The sequence below is a fragment of the Lissotriton vulgaris genome, chromosome 3_1 (assembly GCF_964263255.1).
Source record: "Lissotriton vulgaris chromosome 3_1, aLisVul1.2, whole genome shotgun sequence".
Taxonomy (NCBI): Eukaryota; Metazoa; Chordata; class Amphibia; order Caudata; family Salamandridae; genus Lissotriton; species Lissotriton vulgaris.
Genome location: NC_141689.1, coordinates 611,493,029 through 611,511,224, shown reverse-complemented (window position 1 = coordinate 611,511,224; position 18,196 = coordinate 611,493,029). Strand labels below are relative to the sequence as shown.

The following is an 18,196-nucleotide window of genomic DNA, read 5'->3' as shown; positions in this document are numbered from 1 at the left end:
GCCATGTGCTTAAAGGATTGCCCCCTCATAGGCTTCAGGGTGCATGACGCAGCAGTTGGCGCAGGCCTTCGGGTAAAGAGAGCACCTGAGGGACCAAAGGCAAACAAGATGCGGATCCCTTTCCAACATCTGTCGGTGATGAGCGCACTGGGCTTGAAGTTCGCCTTCCCAGAAGACATAACTGCCACAACAGGAAAAAATCTCAAAAAAGATCAACAAAAAGTAAAAAAAGACTGAGGGGTTGCTCTCGCCGCATCTGTGTCTGACACGGAAAGAAAAGAACTGATGTCAGGCACCGCATGTGTCATTTCTGGTGCAGATGCAGACAACACCAATAGAGCTGAGCGACGCCACCTATGGGTGCGCAAGGATACTGCTTGAAAAGTTTCCGGATCCAGTCTGACACATGAGGATATTTCTGAGGTAGGGAATCTGCAATTAGAAGCCTCTATAACATAAAAGCAATGCTGCAGTGTGTGTCAATACATCACAATGTAGCTGGAAGAGTAAAAGGAAGTTCAAAATACAAGGAGCACACATCACCTCTTCCTGCTCCTCCTCATCATAAGCCTCGCTTTCAGCATCTTCTTCTTCCTCTTCTTTGTCTTTGTCCTTTTCTTTTCCTTCAGTTTCCTCATCTGATTTTTCTTCATCTCCCTTTTTCTCCAGTTCCTGCCAAAACATAAGTCTGTATTTGTGGGTACGTATGATTTAAATCTTTCATCAAGTGCTTACCAGGCCACAGAGTACCGAAGTGCCATGCATTCAAAAATCCATAACACTGCAGTGGACATCACCGTTTTTCTTGGACTCCCAGCCCTACAACCAAGCCATGTGACTTAAGCCCAGTACAGGGAGGGTAGATCACTTGTATTCATCATAAGCAAAAAGATGTTCTTGTATGCCTGGGCTTATGAGCAGCTCTGCCCTCTAAGACTCCGATGTACACCCTTTAGTTTAGTTCCTTTTCACTCCCTTTACATCAGTTTGCAAAAGCCCTCTTACTCTACAGTATCCCCCCTGGGAAGAGTTATTGGAATTGGAGTAGTACACCTTGGAGAAACCTCAAAGTCTCCGAAGTATAAAGAGAGGTGCGCAAAATGCGAATTTCTCCTTTTTAAGAAGACCCCTCACTCACCAATCTAGTTGGTGACATGCTTCATCAGCAGAGAGGCCGAATGCTATCCGGGTGTGCTACAACACCATATTACAGTGGAGCAGCTTTTTTCGTGGTGCAAATGAGTGAAAAAAGTGGATTACAAATTTAGCGAGATTTAACTTCCTCAAAAAAGTTTATTCTGGAGCAACTGGGCAATGTATAAAATTCGTAAGAAGCCGTTCATGGTTAAATTGACCTTCGGTATCTTTGTAGTGAAACAAAAGTGAATAAAAATGGTCTACAAAGGGTAGGGTACAATTTAGCGCGTGTAGACCGCCCGGGTCAAACCCACTGGTCCTGATGAAAACCTGGTATTATTGCCATCAGGTTGAAACATGTAGACCATTTTTATTCACTTTTTTTTTCACTACAAAGATACCGAAGGTCAATTTAACGAGAACTGCTTCTTACGAATTTCTAACATTGCCCAGTTGCTCCAGAATAAAAAGTTTTACTCACTTGCACCACCAAAAAACCTGTTCAACTGTAATACGGTGTCGTAGCACACCCGGATAGCATTCAGCTATTTGGGTGGGACCCCAATGATGAAGCATGTCACCAACTAGGTTGGTGAGTGAGGGGTCTTCATAAAAAGGAGAATTTCGCCTTTTTGTGCACCTCTCTTTATACTTCGGAGACATTGGGGGGTCTCCAGGGTGTACTCCTCCAATTGCTTGAATATTCCATTACAGGGGGACTGTTATGATGTTGTCTTTGTTCCCGTTTCGTCACCTGCCTCTCGGAGTTACTGGGCACACTTGGAATACATGTTCCTTGTTGCTCCGGAGTGGCGGTTGCCGAGGCAGGAGAGGAAGAGGGTTTTCTCTCTGTTTATTTATCTTAAGTAAACCTGTTTCCTGGAATCTACCATACCTGGTTGCCATCATACTTGAACATTTTGGCGACGCTTTCTTGGTGACTCCGACGTGGACTTCAAGGTGTGCCTTCTTTCGTCTGGTCACACGGACCCAGCGTTCACTCGACCTTTTCGGATTTGAATTATCTGCACAGGCAAGTTCCTCTATTTGACATTCTCCTTCTTAAAGGTATTTCCGCATTTTCATTCCGTTTCTTTTGGCTTTTACACTGTTGCGCACATTCAACCCGCGTTACCAAGCAGTTAATTTCACCACGAGTCGCGCGCATTCAATTCAAAGCGCGTTGCTTCGCACCAGAGTGACTCTTTCAGCCGTGCAGCACGTATAACGTAACGTGTCACCATTTTGTTTTTTTTGTTTCATTGCCAACCAGCCTTTGCCAACCACGATTCCTCAGACATTATATATGATGACGGCACAGTTATTTTTTTGCATAGTGCAGCATGTGCAACTCAAAACTTTAAATACCATCAATTTATTGTGTTTTCGTTGTGCAAGCAAAGTTTGACAACCACAAGTGTTTTAAATGTAAACTACACACTTAAACAACCATGTTGGATGCAGTTTTGTTTTACCAACTACATTTTGACAACCACAAGTGACTATTTCTTTTTTATTTGAACATATTCATTATTTATCATCACTCATTGTTACTTTTATACTTCTATTATTTTTCCTGCCTTTGCATAAAATCCGCATAAACCTCCAACAGCTATTTCAACAGCTATTTCCCATTTTATTTTTACTAACTGTTTACTTCTGCTTCCATGGCTGCCAATCAAATAATGCTCCAGCTCCTCCTTTTCTTGTTGAAGGAGACTCCGCCAATTGAGTGGATTGGTATCTTCGAAAATTATTTAGAAGCCATTGATGGGCTCAGATTTCAAGCTTCAAGGAAGAGAGCCATACTATTTAATTCTTTAGGCAAAGCTGGCCAACATGTCTTCAAGTATTTGCCGGAAATTATAGGTGCTGATGGTCAACCCATTGATATTCCCAATAATGAGGCAAAACAAAGACTTTCTAAGTATTTTGGCAAACAATTTAACAATGTGATGCAAAGACACAAGTTTTACACAGTTCCTCAAAAGGATAAGGAGACTGTCTCAAATGGTAACTCGCTTACGAGAATTGTCGGTCAAATGTGATTTTGGTCCAATGACTGATCATTGGATCAGGGACCAATCAATTGTACAATGTAAGAATAAAAGAATGCAAGAGAAATTGTGGGCAGCTAAGAACCCTTCACTAATGGAAGCAATTTCTTATCGCTAAAGTCGTCGAAGAATCAGATAAATGCATGCAAGATATGCAAGCTCTTGAAGCAAAGAAAGAGAACACTGTGAATGTTGTGGTAAAAAATGACAAAGGAAATTCTCCAGACATTGATGCAAAGTCCATGGATGTGAAGTCTCCTATTACCAAGCCCAAGATATATGCTACGAAAACTAAACCTAGAGGACAATTCTCTGATAACAAAATCATGATTACAGGTTGTTTTTGTTGTGGTATTATGTCCCATGCTGCCGATTTTTATGGATGCTTTTCTAGAGATAAATTGTGTAAAAAATGTGGGAAGAGAGGTCACATTAGCAAAGAGTGCAGAAATCCATCTATGAAAAGAGTTACCTTTGTTGATAATGATGGTTTCCCCTGGGGAGTTTCTCATTTGATAAATTTGCCAGTGTAAGAACACAGCGACTGAGGAAGATGGCGGCCGACTAAGACGCTCGGTCGCGCGCTCCTGAAACGCCGGCCAACAAGTCGATGCCAGCGCTTCCCCGGAGGAAGCAAATGGGCGACCTCAGCCGGGTTTCCAGTTAAAAATGACCTGGTCAAGGTAAGGGCTGTGATACCCGTCACCCGATAGATTATGAGACTAATAAACCCGAAATAACCCCTCAGAAGTAACACTCCCCATAGTGCTCAAAAGGGACTTCTGTGGAGATAGCTGCCAGAAAAAGAAAAGAGAGCCTAAGGAGAGCCTAAGGAGAGACACTCACCGAGACGTGGTGAACGAAGGCGAGTCAGCGGTGTAGCGCGGTGTTGCTGTAGTGCTGCCTGTCGGGATCTTGGCGCCTGGGGAGCGTGGCGGTCGTGGTCAGCAGAGAACCGCATGCTGGAGCTGAGAGTGCGCGACGTCCAAGCAACGGTGGTGGAGCTCTGGGCTGGAGCAAGAAACGCCACCCGGTGCTGCAGAAGGGCGCTTGGTGGAATCACTTTCCTCTTCCGGGGGAGAGGAAGCAGAGTCAGCGGCACCAATCTCAGAGACTGCAAAGAGGTGAGCTGCTGCTACGAAGAAACAGGAAACAACACGAATACACAGAGTAGACAAAGTATACAAAGTAAACAAAGTGGCACTACAAACAAAAATAAATATAATAAAGCTAATCTCCCAAACATCCTAAACGTAAAAATAAGTGTAAAAATAAATAAAAACCAGGAGCACTGTAAAGATTCTCAATCTTTAAATGACTGGTACTGGATGATTAAAAGAAGCAATGTGGTTGTTCCTGACAACAAAAAATTAACCCAAATTAAACTACCATACACTGTCTAACGGAAGGAGGAAAAAAAAAGAGCATTGCCAAACCTACAAAGAACCTACCCCAGCGGGAGAGTACGGTGTTGTCACCACACAAGGTGTGGAGGCAAAAAATACCAGAGAAGAGTTCACGCCTGCATTTACCTATACTACTAGGTCAAAAAAACTACTGGTAGAGAAAACAGTACCCCCAGATACACTAGACAAAAAAGAAGAGGAAACTGGAAGATCAGCCTACTGCCTAAGAAGCCGGAATTTACCTAAGCAAAACACACTGTCAATCCAGAAGAAAAAGAGTGTGACCCCAAGGAGTACAAAGAAAAGAAATCTACCGCGACTGGACGTACTATCAGAGAGTATTAAAGGTAGAGTTTCAAAAACGAAAGCTAGAGGGCAAAAAGTTAAATTAACTCCATCCCTAAGATCATATTTTAAAGTGCAACAAGTACTGCAGATACGGGGTGGACAGCCCGCGGCGGAGATTATAGCTGAGAGTACTTCAACATCGACATTTACATCTACGTCAATCCCAGGTGAAGGTGGAGGTGAGGGTGAAGAACTTACTGCTGAGAACGAAGAAGAGATACCTGCTCTAGAGTATTTGGAGGAAAGCACAGAAGAAGAAGAAGAAGAAGGAGTACAACAAAAAGTCTCCCCAACCTCTGTCGGGTCACTACTGACACCACACCAACCAATACTAAAAACAATAATGAGTAATTTGACGACACAACTCACAGAGAAAGAGGCTGAAGCTGAACCTGAAGCAGATATAACCCCACAAGAACAACAAGGGGGAGCAGCGGGGCAGCAAGTTGAAAAGGAAAAAGACGTGGACCTACATGAATTGCGGCCAGGGGAGCAGGATACGGAGCAGGATACGGATCAGACGGGTGTAAGCAAAATGGAAGAAATAATGGGGGCGTGCTTGGACAAAATGATGGACAAAATTTTGGGGGAAATGAGAGCGAAATTCTCAATATCGGAAGGGAATCAATCTAAAATCCAAGAAGTAGTCGAAAACCTTGACCAGAAATTAAATGAATTAGGAGTAAGAGTAACGGCTGTGGAAAATGAGCTTGGCTCTTTAATCAAAGAAGTAGATGCAAACCAAAGGGAGATACGGCAGATAAAAGACAGTGAGAGGGCAATCAAAGAAAAACTTGAATCCCTGGAGAATCAGGGAAGACGCAATAACCTTAGACTATTGAATATCCCTGAAAATATGGAAGGGTCAGATATAAAATCGTATGTCATATCCTTGCTAGAGGAGTTCTTTCCCTGGTCAAAGGACAGTGAGTTATCAACAGACATCCAGCGAGTACACAGGGACCCCTTCAGAAAAAGTAAAGACCGAAAAGCCCAGAGGAAAATACTAATACATTTCAGGACCTATTCTCTGAAGGAAAGATTTCTCAATGAAGGACTAAAAAGCGGGTCTTTTAACGAAGACAACTGGACATTTCGCATCAAGTCGGATATATGCAAGGCTACGCAAGATAGACAGTGGGAACTGGGGCAATACATGCAAGAATTAAGAAGTCTGGGAGCAAATGTCCAATTGAAATTTCCCGCTGCCTTAAGAATAATGTGGAGAAACAAAATGCACAATCTAAGGGAGCCAAAAGAGGTAGAAAACCTCATCCAGCAAATAAAAGACCAAATTGAAATTGACAAGATTAATAAAGGCTAATGAGAAAGTAGGAGAAATCAAAATAGGTATCTAAACAACTCTCATCATTTAATGTGTAACAAAATGGCTGGCGTTACGGAGCACGAAAAGGGTGGAAAATACCACCTGAAAAAAGAAGGGAGGCTTCCTCAGGGTGGGACGTTTTGCCTGCATTGTACAGTAATCATGCAAGATATAATTGCAAGTGGGTGGGGAGCAAAATGGGGAAAAAACAAAAAAAAATAACCTCAAATTTGGTAAGCAAAGGTTTTCGATGGGGACGAGATAGTCCTTTTAAATTTTATTTTCAATCAAAATTTTCCCTTTAAAACGGAATGGCGAAAGAAAAGATGATAAAAATACTCTCATGGAATGTCAACGGTCTTAGAACTCCCAAGAGAAGAAGAAGAATTCTGGAGTATCTGAAAGAGGTAGAAAGCGAGATAATTATCCTTCAAGAAACTCATTTAATAAAATCAGAGTGGTCCCAAATTGTGAAAAACTTACATTGGATTGGCTCAAGCATTCATACATCACAAGATTGTAATATAAAAGGAGTGGCAATTATCATAAAAAAATCTCTGAATGCTAAACTGGAATCGGAAGAGGTAGACAAAGGGAAGATGGGCAATGGCCAAAATTAGGATAGAGGGCTCCACATTTATGATAGCAGGATATTATGGCCCAAACATTGATGACCCGGCGGCACTCAAGAAATTATATTCAGAATTAATAACATCCACAGCCCCAATAATCGTAGGAGGAGACTATAATATTATATTAGACCCGACCGTAGACAGGCAACCTCCTTCTAAACAAAGAAATTCACCAAGGATGAGGGAATGGCTGGGGATATATAACAAAGAGACCTGAACTTAGTTGATATGTGGATACAAAAAGGTGAAAAAACATATCCGTTCACTTTCCATAATAAAAAACTAGGGCATAAATCTAGAATAGATTTCTTTTTAATAAGCAATTCACTTCGAGATAAGGTCAAAAGTATTGAACATCAACCAGCTCACTTATCGGACCACTCGGCAGTTTAATTAAAACTGTCATTAACACAAAGCTTAACACCAACTAGATGGACACTGGATCGATCAATCCTAACAACGGAAGAAAGTGTGGATCAACTGTTAAAATCCACAACTAATTATTTTGCAGACAATGATATAGTATCCTCTGAAAGAATTATATGGGACACATATAAAGCAGTAATAAGAGGACATTTACTCAGTTTGGGAGCACATAAAAATAAGCGAAGGAAAACTGATATAAAAAAACTGGAGGCAGAAATTAAGGAAACAGAAACACAACTGGGAGCCAGCCCATCACCGATTTCTAAAGAAAGACTAACTGAGAGGGTTTGTAAGTTAAAAGAGGCTTTAACAGATTACTTGGAGAATATAGTTCAAGAGAAATGGGAGAACAGTAAATTGGCTAAACATGAATATGGGGAAGGCTGCGGGAAAATGCTAGCCTGGAAGTTGAAAACAGACCAGACAAGGAATACTATACTATCTGTGTATACCAAAGATCAATCAGCCTTATGCGAAGACGACTCCTCAATAAGACAAGAATTTGCAGACTTCTTTTCAACAATATACAGAGGACACAAACCCAACGACTGAGAACATTAAGGAATATCTAGAAGGAATAACAATGCCAAAATTAACGGAAGAGGAAGTTGTTTTCTTAAATAGTGATATAACATCTGAGGAAGTTAGATCTGCCATAGGTAGCTTAAAGAAGGGTAAAGAGGCAGGACCTGACGCCCTACCCAATGAATTCTACATAGCCTTAAAAGAGCCTTTAATTGGTCACTTGACAAAGCTCATGAACAAGATTTATGTGGAGCATGATAAAATCCCTGATTCATGGAACGACGCCACAATAAGTCTTATATTAAAACCGGGGAAAAATCCAAAATCTTGTGAGTCCTACAGACCAATATCATTACTTAATTGCGACTACAAACTGTTTATGAACATAATAGCGAAAAGATTATCAAAGTTAATGCCGAATCCGATTGATTAGGATCAGAAGGGTTTCATAAAGGGCAGACAAATTCAAGAAATAACGCATGAACTATTGGCGACAATCGATGTAGCCATATCAGAACAGCTACCCCTCACGATCATCACCTATGACGCAGCAAAAGCCTTTGACCGCGTGAATTGGCTATTCTTAAATAACATCATAGAGAAAAATAACCTGGGAAGTAATTTTGGTCATATGGTGAAGGAAATTTACACAAACCCTAGAGCAAAAATAATAGTGAATGGGAGTTTGTCAAGCAATATCACTATTCAGAGGGGCACGAGGCAAGGCTGCCCCTTGTCTCCATTACTTTTCAATTTATATATTGAACCTTTGGCCTGCTCGATCAGAAATCATATCCAAATAGCACCTTTTAAATATCAAAATTGGGCAAAGAAAGTGGCATTATATGCAGATGATCTTATGGTGTTCACGGATAATTACAATAACTCAGAATCAGCAATTAAAGAAATAATGAATGACTTTGGCAAGGTTTCAGGCTATTTGATAAATGTCAGTAAGACAGAGGCAATGAGTTGGAATTGTACCACTAAACCAGTTTTCTGAAAGGAAAAAATAGGATACTTAGGGATCACCCTAACTGAAGATCTGAATAAAATTCCACAAATAAATTTAAATATAGTAGAAATGAGAAGACTTCTTAAACATGGTCTGGTCTACCACTAAACTTTTTGGCCAAATCAAACGCAGTCAAAATGACCATCATCCCCAAATTCACGTATCTTTTTAACACGATTCCGTTGGAGTTTAATAAAGCAGCCCTTAAGAAGATACAAGGAGAGTTATCCAGCTTTATTTGGTCAGAGAAAAGCACAAGAATTGCGTGGAACAAACTCAGTAGAAGGAAGAAACAAGGGGGCATTGCAAGTCCTGATATTATTGAATATTGTAGAGCTTTTCAGTTTAAAAACTTTAGAACGCTGCTAATGAAGCACGGTAAGTTCCCAAATTTCCTGCAACATCTTACAAATGGAGAAGACTATTTCCTTTTCAAATTTGGCCATCCCAAATTTTTCAAGAAAGTAAAATTGAAGCTGCTAATTAATGCGGTCAAACTATGGACCCAGTTCAGAAGCATTTTGAGGATCCCATATTATAGTAATATGGCCCCAATTTGGGATTCACCTGGAACACCAGAATGCCTCAAAGATGCATTATCCAGTGTACTTAGACAACTGGGTTTCGAAAAGTGGGGACAACTTCTATGTGAAAATGATTTAATATCATGGGAACACCTACACACAATAACGGAAGGGAAAGTGTCGAAGTTCAAATATCATCAATTAAAGAGCTGGGCTAATACCATTCCAAAAGGAACAACAGATACAGGAAACTTTGAAGAGGAAATGACAAAGGAATCCACAATAACAAAAGAAATATCAAAATGGTATTGGGCGTTAATTGAAGCTGGAGAAGAAGATCAATCAATACCTGAAAAAATATGGAGAAGAGAGTTTACTAACGAAGACATTGATCTAAATATGATCTGGAACAAATCATCGGAAACATGCTGGGCGTGTGTAAAACCTGCTGCCCTAAAAAGAAATTATCTATTCTCAATACATAGAGCGTATTGGACTCCAAAGAGGTTATCAAGCTTCAAAGGCGCATCGATAAAAACTTGCAGTAAATGTGGCGAAGAAATGGTAGATGATACCCATATGTTTCATCACTGCCCGGCACTTGCGCATTTTTGGCAAGAGATTGGTAAGACACTGTCGGCACTAACGAGAACCCCAATAACTAAGTACATCTTTAATTATTTTTGGGATCGTTTCAAATACCATCAGATTGAGTAAACCTCAGGAAAACTTAATGTTTGTGCTGATATTATTAGCACGAAGAGAGATCTGTATAAATTTGATAAAACCGGTACCTCCGTCATATGAGGACTGGCTAAATTCTGTTATTAAGGTGTGTAGATTGGATAGGAAAGGGAATAGTACAAAAAGAATGCAGTACTGGGAGATATGGGTAAATTTTTTTACTCCTGAGTGACAACTTAGTTTTAACTTTGACCTTTTTTCCTCTTTTCCTTTTGTTTTTGGCCTGTTTTTTTTTTTCACTCTTTTTTCTTTTTGTTTACCAATGATTAAAGCGGAGACAATAATTTCCTGGCAGGACTGGATCTCTGCCGAGTAGCTCTAGGGCTACCTCATCTCAGAACGTTGGAATTATTGTGTTGGATAAAGGTAAAGAGGAGAATATTGACAGGTCCCATGTAACAGTTGGGAAACTCCCCCTTGGATTTTCAACAGAAATCCGGGGCAGTGAAGGTATACAATATGAACAGACCGTCAATTCCCCCGAACACCTTATTATTCACTTTCTTTTCGCAATATGAGGTTTAAAAAAAAAAAAAAAAAGATTGTTTCCCCTGACATTTCACTTTGTGTTGAAGATGATTGTCCTGGTGTCTTACAAAGACCTAAAGCTTCTTTTACCTTGAATGGTTTTCCGGTCACACTATTAGTTGATCCTGACTCGATGTTCACCATCATTCCATTTCGCATGTATAAAGAGGTGCGGCCTGAATTTTCACTCTCTAATAGCGATATCACACCTAAAGGTTATGGGGTGAAGTTATCAATATAAAGGGTGTCATGCAAACTACTTTCGAATTTAAGGGAAGGTCAGCTTTGGGTAAGATTTACATTTCTGATGATGGCCCTGCAATTTTAGGTTGGGTACAACAACATGACCTCCACATTATTTCAGATCCCAGATCTGTTGACAAAAGTTTGGTTGTTGATGACTTTCCGATTGGATGCTGTTTTTACAAAATACAGTTCTGTTTTCAGACCTGATCTGGTTAAGTTATTTGGGTATGCTCATGAAGTTAGACTAATGGATAATGCACAACCAGTTAAACATAATCTCAAAAGAATTCCTATTGACATACGAAAGGAGGTTAGAGAAATGCTTGAGGACATGCAGAAGCAAGACATCATAGAACCAGTTGAAGCCTCAGAGTGGCTTTCTCCAGTGGTCGTTACTCAAAAGAAAGATAGCAAGCTTTGTTTTTGCGTGGACCTCAGGCCTCTAAAACAGAATATTTTTGTTGATAGATTCCCACTTCCTAACATTTCGGAGATGGTACTTATGATGGACAAGGCTACATTTTTCACTAAACTTGATCTCAGATCAGTCTACCATCAGGTGGTGTTACACCCTGATTCTAGGAAGCTAACTGCATTTAACAATTGAAGGAGTTTTTCCAGTTTAAAAGATCTCCTTTCGGTCTGGCCTCAGCAGCCATCGTTTTCCAACGTATGATGCATTAGTTGTTGAAAGGTTTGAAACCTGTACATTATTTTCAAGATGACATGCTTATTACTGATGATGAATTTGAACATAATTCTAACTTAGCCAAAAGTGTTACAACTTTTGCTTAATGCTGGTCTTACCTTGAGAAGAGATAAGTGCAAATTTCTGTTGACTGAAATAGATTATCTTGAATATATACCATTTCTCAATCGGGAGTAAAACTGAAGGAAGATTTGTTGAAGGCCATCAGACTTGCACCTACTCCTAACAAGGACAATTAAAATAATTTTTGGGGTTAGTCGAATATTACTCTAAGTTTGTTCCTAATGTTGCTAACAAGACTGAAACTTTACGTATGTTGCTTAGAAAAGGTGTGCAGTTCGATTGGAATGTTCAACAAAATGAAGCCTTTGAAGATATAAAAAATGAAATTGTTAATGCAGGTATCCTCACTACTTTTGAACCTGGTAGAGACACTTTCATTACAGTTGATGCTAGTGCTCATGGGATTGGTGCTATTCTTTCACAAAAGAAAAATGGTCTTGAGAAAACAGTTGCCTTCGCTTCTCGCACACTTAGCAATTCAGAGCGAAACTAAGCTGTTGAGCGTGAAGCTTTAGCTGCTGCATGGGGAGTGTTGCACTTTCGTACATGTGTGTGGGGGTCAAATTTTTCTTTGAGGAGATATCACAAGCCACTCATAAGAATCTTATCTCCAGGTGACGCTAATAATGGTTCTCCCAGGTTGATGCGTTTTGCTGCAAAGTTTAAAGAGTTTACATATAAGCTCGAACATATTTCTGGTTGGAAGAACATTCAAGCAGACTGGTTATCTCATCTACCCATTCAGTCCAAATTTTGTAGTGAATTTGATGAAAAGAATGTGTCTTTAGTATCTAGCATAGAGGATGTGTGCTCAAATGAATTTAAGTCTATTTCTAAAGAAGAGTGGCATCAGCGGTCAGTGAAGATCCTGATTTTCCTGAATTAGTGAATGCTGGACGTCTTGGTTGGAACCGTGAGGGTGATGTAAAACCTATGCGTAGCTTTGTTAAATTACACGATGAATTGAGTGTTGGAAGGTCTGATGACTTGGTAATGAGAGGTGAAAAATGTGTTCCACCGAGGTCTCTTAAGAGGATACTTTTTCTTTTAGCACATGAAGGGCAAACAATGACTATCAAACGTCTCAAAGCTAATTTTTGGTGGCCAGGGATTGATTGTGATGTTCGTGGTTGGGTTGAGAATTGTTCTTTATGTAAGGAAAGTGTAAAGCGTTTGAAGATTAATTCTCAATCTCCAGGTTCTCTCTTTTTTCTGGCAGATTCGCCCTGGGAAAAGGTTTGTTTGGATTTCATTGGTCCGATGGATTTTCTTTCTGCTGAGTATCGGTTGTCTATGGTTTTGGTGGATGTGTCTTCGCGTTGGATGGTTGTTGATTTTTTTAGAAACATCACCACTGATAATGTGATCAATCATCTTAGATACATATTTTTAAAAGAGAGTTTTCCTGCTGTACTAGTTACAGATAATGGCACCCAATTGACTTCTTCAACCATGCGTAATTTCCTTTGCAATCATGGAATCAGGCATATGTGTACCTCTTTATACAATTCACAAGGTAACAGTATAGTAGAACGCTTGAATAGAATGGTGAAAGGACCACTCTGAACCGCTAATTGTATAGTGTTAGAACTGGCTCTTTCTGGTTGGCTAAGGCTGACGCCAAAGCTCGGCAGAAACCACCATTCTAGTCAGGGCAAGGGAGCCAAACGCCAAGATAACCCCTGCTCATCCCCTTGGTAGCTTGGCACGAGCAGACAGGCTTATCCCGGAGGCAATGTGTAAAGCATTTGCGCCAGCACACAACAGCAACAACATCCTAGGCACACCACAACTCCACACAAGGTTATATAAAAAAACTTCTGTATTGTCAAAAACACATCAGATAGAATAACACATGTACATTGTGCCAACTGGCACGGGCAATATTCACAAGGGATTATTTACAGGACAGGGCCACATGGGCCACTGTCAGAATCAGCACTTATAAGAAAATAGAATATAGGATATAAAATCACTGTAGCACAAATTAGCAAATATAAATCACAACCAGTAACTACTGGTAACAGGTAAGTACCACCTACGCAACCCTAAACACCTTAGGAGAATGTCACGCAGGGAACCAGGACCTCACTAGGACCACCTGTACTCAAAAGAACAACCACCTAAGAATAAAATACATTTAGGGGTATAGGTAAGAACACATTACACATGAAGCAAAACCAACATTCAGCGGTGTAGGGAAGGAAAAACACATGATGGATTAAACATTCAGCGGTGTAATAACATGGCACATGATGCATCAATCACACATTCAGAGGTACTGGAGAAAAACACATAATGCCTAAAACATTCAGAGGTGTAAGGAAGGAAAAACACATGATGCATAAACCAACACATTCAGAGGTGTAAAATCAAGGAAGACACATGATGCCCAAAAACATTCAGAGGTGTAAGATCAAGGTGCGTAATCATATTACATGCATTACATTTCCTAGCACCACATCACATTGCGCAAAACTCACATTAGGCCTAACCAGTAAAAACTACAGTAGGCAATGTCTCACTAGTCTAAACACACATAGATAATCACACAGCAAAAACACATAAGCCACCACTTGTGGCAGTCCCTAGGCCAACTGGCCTTGTTGGGGCTATGATGCCCTGTGTCTCAATATCAGGGCCTAAACGTAGCAGTTGCCCACAAAGTGCTGGGTAACTGGTGCAAACAATGGGGCCACACGTTGGAGCCTCGTGGGCTCAAAACAAAGAAATGCCCCCACAAGCCTCTCTGGGCTCGTCAAACAACTATGCCGCTGTGAGCCTCTCAGTGCTCGTCACCAATGGCCGGTCTGAGCGTCTCAAGGCTCAACCAATAACTTGGCGTCGTTGGAGCCCCCCTCCTGGGGACTCGTGGACAACTGTGTAAACCAAGAGCCTCTCTGGGCTCAATAACACCGCAAGGCCCCCGGAGCCTCTCAGGGCTCCTCAACAGATATGCCCCCTAGAGCCTCTCTGGGCTCTCAGCTCCCGCAATGCCCCGGCACTGGAGGGGCGGGACGGGCACCGGCAATGTGCCCCGACGCCCCCTCCTGACACGCTCTCACCGGGTCTCCTCTCCTGATGCGGGTCTCTCCTTTCTCCTGATGCGGGGCTCTCCTTGCAGAACGGAGGCCTCGCGGCTCGGGCGGCCGGACTTCTCTCTCTCTCTCTCTCCTCGGGGCTCTCCCTTCACTCAGGAGCCCCGGGACAGACACGGCAGGCGGCTCCCTTCTTCCGGTGGCAGTGCGGGGCTCTCCCAGTCTCACGGGAGCCCTGCGCCATTTCCCGCCGTACTTCTTCTCTCTCCCCGGGCTGCGGGGCGGGACTTCCGGCCGCGCCGCAATTGGATGGCCGGCCAACCACTTCCGGGTCGTCGCTGGCAGCACGGCGGCCCTTTTCAGGCACTTGTAGGCTGGGGGACAATTAACCGAGGGGGGGGCTCCCTCGAGTTGAATTAAACATTTAAAAATAGCGGCCAGGGCCCTGGCGGGGTGAGCACCTGCCAGGGGACAAAATCATAAAAGAAATAAGCGAGGTGGGCACTCGCCACGGCACCCCCAGCAGGGTGGGCACCTGCACAGCTAGCAAAGCACTACCCAGCGCTTAGGGGCAGAATAAAGCGCTCTCGGGCTCTAAGGGTCAAGATGCAGCGCTTTCAGGCGCTGGAAGACAGCAAAGTCCAGGCAAAGTCCTTCAGCATCCAGGACAAGTCCATCAGGTATCCAGGGCAAAGCAAAAGTCCCTCTATCAGCCCAGGCAAGGCAGAGGGGTCCCCCAAAAGTCCTCCAGGCATCCAGGAGCAGGGTGCAGGCAGTGTGAGACACAGCTAGAACTGGTTATAGGGACTTCATTTTACTGGCCAGGCTAGGGACATCAGACGCACCCCAGGGGGTGGAGCCAGCATTGTGTGGGGAAAACCCAGCCTCATTCAGGACCCTCAAGCCAGACTGTCAATCCACAAGCAGGCCCAGGCTCACTCCTTCCCTCACACCAGCATGCTAAACACTCCATTCACCACTGGGGCAGACCCTCCCAGACACTTGGAGCCAGGCTCACCAGCCAGCCTCAGCCAATCACACGCCAGACACAAATTACACAAATATGCCAACTTCTAAAAGTGGCACTTCTACACTAGACACAATCATGCCGCATATATCATTGCGCAGCATTCAATCTCACGAGTTCGCACATACCAAACTCGACCCTGCACTCCCCACACATCAGGAACTACCATGGGCATACATATTCCCCATTCATTCCTATGGGAGGGCAGGTCACTCACCACACATATACAGAGAGCTCATGCACTTTACACTGTACCACAGTGAACAAGTGCGCAGAGGCCTAAAATCACCAACACCGGGTCACAGAAACAGGCTAGGAAAAAGCAAAAAGTCTCGGGGTGAACCTGCCAAAAGGGCCGGGTCCAACATATAGTATACAATTAGCGGTTCAGGGTGATCATATCATTCAAAGAGCTGTGGAAGATATGTTGTGGTCATATAATACAACTGTACATAGTGTAACCAAGTAACCAATTGTGTTCCGTTTGAGAAAACGCGAGGTAGAGTAGCAAAAACTAAGTTAATTCCCCATTGGCTGTATGAAGAGAACACTTTCTCTCTCAATGGAAGTCACTTGTTCAAAACTGGATGTGTTGAAGTCAGTGATTTAGTCAAGATCAAATTAGGCAGAAAGGAATTTGGATTGAAGAAACTTTCTGATCCTTTAAGGGTGAAAGAAGTTCACAGATGGCATGTTGTTTTAGAAAATGGTCAAAGTTGGAATTTTTGGAGGATTGCTCTGTACTCTAAGAAAGAAAATAGTATTAAAAAACGACAGTCCATTCCTTGTAATAGATCTAATGTTCCGCAACAATCTCTCCGTTGTAAAAAATTTCATGAGGTTGTTCAATCTAGACTTATACGGATAACTAGTTTTCCAAAGAAATTTGATGATTTTGGTAAGCATTAACATGTTCTTTCTTTTCCTTTAGGAAGAAGATTCTTTTGAAAAAATAGCGGATATTTTGTATTTATTTTGTTTTTGCTTGTTGCAATGTTATTGTGCTCTGGTTTTTTTGCTTTGTTTCCATAAGAAAAGGAGATATATAAGATGCTTTTGAAAAATGGGCAGATATTTTGAATTTTGCAGATATTTTGTATTTATTCTGTATTTGCTTATTGCAATGTTATTGTGCCATGTTCTTCTTTTTGTTTATTTTCATAAGAAAAGGAGATATGTTATGATGTTGTCTTTGTTCCAGTTACCTGCCTCGCGGAGTTGCTGGGCACACTTGGAATACATGTTCATTTCAAGTTCCTAGTTGCTCCGGAGTGGCGGTTGCTGAGGCAGGAGAGGAAGAGCGTTTTCTTTGTTTATTTATCCTAAATAAACCTGTTTCCTGGAATCTACCTTACCTGGTTGCCTTCATACTTGAACAGGGACCAGGAGTATTTTCTTAAAAAAATACCCTTTCTCTCTTCTTTGATTTTTGTAAGAGTTATGAGAACACATCAGTGCTGGGACCGGAATTAAACTGGAGTGCTTGGGGCATAATTAACAGATTGCCACCCGTTGCCAGCACAGATGCTGCAGATGGTAGGCGGCTCTTCGGCACAAGTAGTTTGAGATTTAGAACAGCTCTGGTAGCCACTATGTAGTTATCAGTGAATCAGAGCCTCCATAGCAAGAGCATTTTTGTTTGCTAATAACTAAAGTATCTTAACAAAACATTCCCAGAAAAAAAAGGTTCATCCACCTCAGCTCCTTCCAGGAATGTTTGGGGGTGATCCATCAAAAGGCCACAAAAAAAAAAGAAAAAAGGAGGAGTGGTCCCAAAACACTTTCTGCATGCTACTTCCATAGTGAAAATTGAACAGCAATACAGAAAGAACAGATTCATACCAAATTTGACAGAAAGCTAGATACTTATCCAGAAAGCATTCTGGCATGGATCTGCTCAGCCATTTTACAGAAATGAAGGTTACAAAAAATACCAATAACTGTTGCAGCAGGACTTGCGGATGTCCTTCTGGGGTGGGGGGGGGGGGGGGAGGGGGAAAAACATGCTAACTGAAAGGCTGGTTCCACAGGATACCCGAAGGTCTAAACCATAAAAATAAAATAAAAAACAATATAAGGAGGGAAGATAAGGAAACCCTGACCCCCTATCCATTGTGCCCAACCCCCCAAACAAAAATGGGGTTCTAAGTAAAAACGTAAAACTGGCAATCGGTGTAACTACAGGAAAGAAAGCAATGGTATTGAGCCTGGAATTTGTATACCCTCTTGGTCTACAAATTACTCTGATCCGAGCAACTTGTTACTGTAAACTTATCGGCATGGTGAACCTTGTCATTTACTACCTTTGTAGTGGGTGTATATGGAAACCTCCTTGAATGGCAGATAACCAATTGTAGACAGTCTTCAAAGCTTTTGTCAATAGCTGTGCTGCTATGTAGCAACAGTCAGTCTGGAGCTTCCAGACCTCCTTCAGCAATGGGAAG

General features: G+C 41.9%; 1 protein-coding gene across 1 annotated transcript in view; it reads right to left on the bottom strand.

The window, feature by feature from the left end:
* The window catches only part of POLR3G (RNA polymerase III subunit G), a 236,657-nt gene that overhangs the window by 21,284 nt on the left and 197,177 nt on the right, over positions 1-18,196 (bottom strand). The window contains exon 6 of the mRNA XM_086962996.1: positions 544-672. Coding sequence (XP_086819122.1) covers positions 544-672 — 129 coding nt within the window. The remainder of the gene's footprint in view (positions 1-543; positions 673-18,196) is intronic.